At 30.8% G+C, this 5,652-nt stretch overlaps 1 protein-coding gene across 2 annotated transcripts in view; it reads left to right on the forward strand.

Annotated features, from left to right (window-relative positions):
- The window catches only part of LOC106467375 (zinc finger protein 665-like), a 32,318-nt gene that overhangs the window by 12,108 nt on the left and 14,558 nt on the right, over positions 1 to 5,652 (forward strand). For both annotated transcript variants that reach the window (XM_022395545.1, XM_022395544.1), the window contains exons 3-4: positions 1,603 to 1,706; positions 3,856 to 4,042. In XM_022395545.1, coding sequence (XP_022251253.1) covers positions 1,603 to 1,706; positions 3,856 to 4,042 — 291 coding nt within the window. The remainder of the gene's footprint in view (positions 1 to 1,602; positions 1,707 to 3,855; positions 4,043 to 5,652) is intronic.

A 5,652-nucleotide genomic window follows, 5' to 3' on the forward strand; every position in this document is an offset into this window, starting at 1 on the left:
ATAACAGCAAAAAAACAACTTTTCCCCATGGTTTTTCAATCATCATTTGCACTTTTGCTGTTATGTTAAACTTATATTAAAGTTTTTCTTCATTACCCATTCAAGCCATCTCCAACCATTATTAGTCTCAAAGTGGGTTTCTCGTCATCTAACAGTCTGATATGTTAATACAGTGGTGGGTTGCCACCGTTGTGATCCACAGTGCCAGGGCAACAGGTTTAGCACCAACCTTTCTCATTCCAGCAAGCTCTGAAACGTTAGCTATTGCATTGCATATTTGGTGACTTGGGTTAAACATGTATCTGTAGCACTATATTAATGATAAATATAGATTTTTTTAAACATATAATATTGAGTCAACATGAAAATATAGTTAAATGTACATAACCACCTCCATCATTATTACAATTTGTTACATCTAACTCGTAGAGCTATGACAGGCCTTCAAAAAGTATATGAAGAAAACTAGGACTAATTTTATGAACAAGTTACAGAAATATAAGGACAAATCTATATTTATCATTAATATAGTGCTACAGATACATGTTTAACCCAAGTCATCAAATACGCATATTGCTATACAAAAAGTGTTTGTATAATTGTGAAATAGATAGCCAACAATTAATATAACAGACAATGTGTTTTCCTTGAAATTGATAAAACTTGTTTTATTAGTTATAGTAGTTTGACTTCAACAGACATTGTTTACATTTTATAAGGTATTTAGTGAAAAAAACCAATAGTGCTAAACATGTGGTTTATGTCTTTCATGTGATAATCACTGAAGTTTGGCTTGGCTGATAAGCAGACATGATGTAAATTTACCATCTGGTCATCATTTAGTTGTATTTCCATCATCTTTGCCCAGCATGGCCAAGTGGTTAGGGCACTCAACTCGCAATCTAAGAGTTGCGGGTTCGAATCCCCATCCCACCAAACATGCTTGCTCTTTCAGCCATGGGTGCGTTATAATGTGATGGTTAATCCCACTATTCATTGGTAAAAGAGTATCCCAAGAGTTTGCGGTGGGTTGTGATGACTAGCTTACACTGCTAAATTAGGGATGGCTAGTGCAGATAGCCCTCGTGTAGCTTTGCACAAAATTCAAAAACAAACAAACCATCATCTTTACCTTAGTATAATATTAAAAATGTTGCTATTTACATAATTAATATTCTAGATTGATGAAGTGATTGTTTCAAAATCTTTACATTTTCAGTTTTTCATTTTAACAAGTGTATATTTTAGGCATTAAATGTACTCAAGGAAGTAAATGTCTTAATGTATTAAAGCCAAACTGACATTTGATAATGTCAAACTTTTATATACCAAATACAGTAATCGTTTTGAAGAATATGTTTATTAAAAAAATAGTAAAGAAACACCTAAGTTTTAAAATACTTGACTTAATAGTTGATTGTTAGTAAACTTAGTAAGTTGACATTTGAAAAAGTTTCCTCTCCTTTCATTAACTTGATAAGCTAAATCCTAATGCATTGTTACTATGTAATACTTGGTATTATAAATAGTGATGTATAACTCATATTAAAGATCATTGTTAAAGACAGAAGTTATATATATCATTTATACTTTAATCACCAGGAGAAAATTCTTTCTTTGGAGAAGGATCTTCACATTCCATTTTTGAGTTTGGTGTAGTAAAAGAGGAACAAGAAGAAGATAATCAAACTGAAGAGGGCATAGAGGTAATGGACTTATTACAAACTTTTACAATTTTCTAGTTAAATTGAGATGACTGTGTACTCCTGAATAACATTAAAGATGTCATGTGTCATTCTTTTATTCCAGCATTATTTTAATATCATTATGAAGTAAAGACTTTTCAGATTTGAAAACTTATTGATTTAAAATTTGAGATGAAATTGTGTTCAAAAAGTTCATTTTTAAAGTTTTTATGTGGTCTTGCTAAATCAAATGTGTTTGTAAAGATTATTACAAGTTATTATGCATTAGCTTTCATTTTCAAGAAATGTATTTCATTTCAAATAATTGATTTTAATAGTTTTTTGGAATTAGTTTCTGATGAATTTATACCATTGAACAGTGCCCGATTTTAGTAAAGCATATAGGTAGCACTACTGCAAGCTAAAAAGAATCTTTAATAAACTTGTGTTTATTTTGTTGCTCATTAATTATGGAGAAGATATTAAAAACATCAAAGTTTACTATTCTGTTTTTGATTGATAGGTTTTTTATTTATGCTAATTGTGAATATGAGTAAAATAAAAGCAAGAAATGGTATAACATGGAAGAACATAGTTAAGCGTAGGTTATTTGTAGCTAGTTAATTACTGTCTATATTCCTGGTATGGTATGAATGATTCCACTGTGTAGAAGTGTGTAGACTAGGAGTTTAGTTTGTCAAGCTCTAAAAGGTTTTTGTGATTCAATATTTATCCCAGGTAAATAAGAAAGGAATGGTAAATTATTTGAACCTCTGAGAATACAAGTAACATGATGGCATTACATCATGTTTTATTAATCAACTCCAACTTTGGTGTGAGCCATACAATACATTATTTTGTAAAGTTTTACATCTAATCAGATAAATATGTAGCCAATGCATATGAAATAACTTTAAACTTTGTAGGTACATTTTTGAATGTTGGATAAGAAAGTGCAGTTTACTGTACATTTACTTGCAATGAGTGTTGTACTGTTGAAGTTGTTTTTTACAGTGTTTCTTAAAATGTTTATTTTTCTGAGAAGCTGTAAATTATACACTTCTAATTTCTGAGCCCAGTAAAAGTAGAGAAACTAAAATCATGCTCATACTTGAGTTTAAAATCATAGTTTGTCATTCTATGTGTTATTTCAATAAGGAAAAATGCATTGCATTTGTTTTTAAGGAAAGGAGACTGACTGCAGTTCATTGTTTTCAAAAGTGTTTTGATTTCGATGCAATGGGTGCATCCAGCAAAATGGAGCACTTAGGCTCGCTAAGCAGCCATGGGGATTTTTTCTGTTGGATACCACCATTCCTTGTCATTTTACTGAATGCAAGAAAAGATTGCTACTGAAGTGAGCACTTTTTGACAGTTGTCATTTCTATAAGAAGTGTCAAAGGGGAGATATTCTATTCAATTTTTTCGACATGGTACAATAAAATCATGCATGTATATAATATCAACATAAAAAATATATACATTTTTATAAACTGAACAACAACAACAAATATATTCTCAAACACATGTTCCTCTCATTATGTGTTTTTGCTCTTAATGCTTTTATCTTCAAAATATTTCTTTCAGTCAGTTGACGAAGGAAGTTCTGTTTTGTTCTTGAAATTCCCCCAAAAAAGAAAGCATTGTTGTTCTATCAAGTTTTTTTTTTTTCAGGTTGAACATTCAGTACTTACCAAGACTGACAAAACAATGCTGATATCGATAAGAAATTTTAGGAATTGCAAGAAATTTAAATAGAAATTAGAATTTTTATATCTATTTTTTCTACAATTAAGGGTTCAGGATATACAGAGCATGACAGACAGACAGACATTTCGTTATTATATATATAGATTCCTAGTAGTTAAGTATTTACCAGCTAAGTTTTCAAACTGTAAAGGTTACTAAACATCTACCTTTATAGTGAACAATACATTGTAACATATATCTAATAATGCATTAGTTCTCTATGCTGCTAGAGTTTTTTATGCAAGTACATTTCAATCCAAAATGTTGTCTGGCTTGTCAGGATACTGAGTAGTTATCATCGTTCAACACAGATTCATGTTCTAGTTTATTTTTTTAGGTATATTGGGAAAGTTCAGAATTTATCTAAATGACTTGCTTTATTAATGCTTAACTTAGAACTCTTTAATCTACTCTATTTCAGAACATATTTGTGAGAGTAAAAACAGAGCAACCTGATGACTTAACACAAGATGGCATTATTTCCAAGTTCAGTGAGGATGATGATGATCTAGATTGTTCAAAAGATGATGTTATGAATTTGGAAAAAGAAAATGAAGAACATGAAAAAGAATTGGTGCAATTTAACTGTGGGTTAGAAGTTACATCAGGTGTGTACAACTATCTCCTCAGTAATTCATTACAAATGTTGTTTCAGACTCACTTGAAGGAAATTTTCATAAAACCACTCGTAACAGTTCTCTAAACTGTTAGTAATGATGTAAAATTTTTCAAATGTAAACTTAGTAATGTTAACTTTAGTTTGTATTTGACTTGAGTTTGATTATTTACCACTACTAGTAATACTTTGATAGCAGCAATTAACCCGATGACTACCGGTACTAACTTTCTTAGTAGGCAATGCAAGTGTGCATTTGTGAATTGAAAAAATGATAGAGAACTTATCTTTTAATGGATTTCTGATTTTATTTATATAAATAGTAGCATAACATTCAATTATTTGTACAAAATTGTATTCGTTAATGAAGTTTAAAGAGGAATTTAATGAAAAAATTCCTAAAATACGTTTTAGACTGTAAATAAGCGCCCTCTAAGAAGAAATGTTTTTTTCAAAAAATTTTTTAAGATATTTCCTTTCACCTCAGCACTGGTTCTGCCATCTATGATTGGTATCTAAACCTTCTTCTAGTCTCTTTTCTTTATAAAACTGCGTCTGGGCGTGTTAAACCTCAGTTGTAAAACTTAGCCAATCCTAGTCGAAAATGTCAATTTCAGTACCAATTATTCCAATTGCTGTATCTCCCATTTGACAAATCATAGGATGATAAGGAAAGCACGTGATGAAACGTTGTTCTCTGGATTTTACAATATGAATGCGGGTGGTGCTTATTATAGTAACTGCCATTTTATGTAGAGGTTGTATTTAGTACTGGCCAATAGGGCTTTTCTAAGCAAGATTTATGTTGGAATGCGAAACTTCAATGTATTGAGACCCCCAACAGCTTCCCTGTATTATTTAGTATTTAGCCTGTTTCATAACCAACATAAATACTGAATCATATTATTATCATTATGAACTAAATATAAAATTATGCTAAATCATTGAGCTTAAAACTACAAATTTAAATTCAAAGGAATATAAAAAAATCACAAACTCTTTCAGTTCAAAGTCCTAAGTCTAATTCATGTAAAGACTTTGCACTCGCCACTCGGTAACTCTTAACCCTAACAATCGTGGATCAACTTCTTTCCTAAAAAATATATCTATTTTGAGTTAATTTTTCAATATAATGATTAATATAAACAGATATACCATGCAGCATGACTTAAGCTACTATATAAGAAAAACAAAAGTCACGTATATCCCGTGCAGTTTTTTCCAGAAGCAACTTTTCTAACGCTTATGTAATGAGAGGAATGTGACCAGGACTAATCTTTTAAGTGCTGTGAAGTAATTTTCTTTGTAATTTATGGTGTCTGTATCGTTTGGTAATCTCTTCTAACAGGATGTATTAAGTAACAAGAGGTCAGGCTCAGGCGGTGTTTATTGAAACCACCTGTACTATAAACTGTTACATACATTCATTAGTAGTGGCAATTAATTTTGTCTCTATTCTGAAACAACATACACGGACATATGTTGAAATAAACTTGTTTGAAAGTTCAAAGAAATGATATTCAAGTACCGAAAAGCTTTCTTACTATCATATCTACAGTAACGTTCAAATGTGCACACGCTCATGCTCGGTTGAATGAGAGT

Source organism: Limulus polyphemus, unplaced genomic scaffold (assembly GCF_000517525.1).
Source record: "Limulus polyphemus unplaced genomic scaffold, Limulus_polyphemus-2.1.2 Scaffold2591, whole genome shotgun sequence".
Lineage (NCBI taxonomy): Eukaryota > Metazoa > Arthropoda > Merostomata > Xiphosura > Limulidae > Limulus > Limulus polyphemus.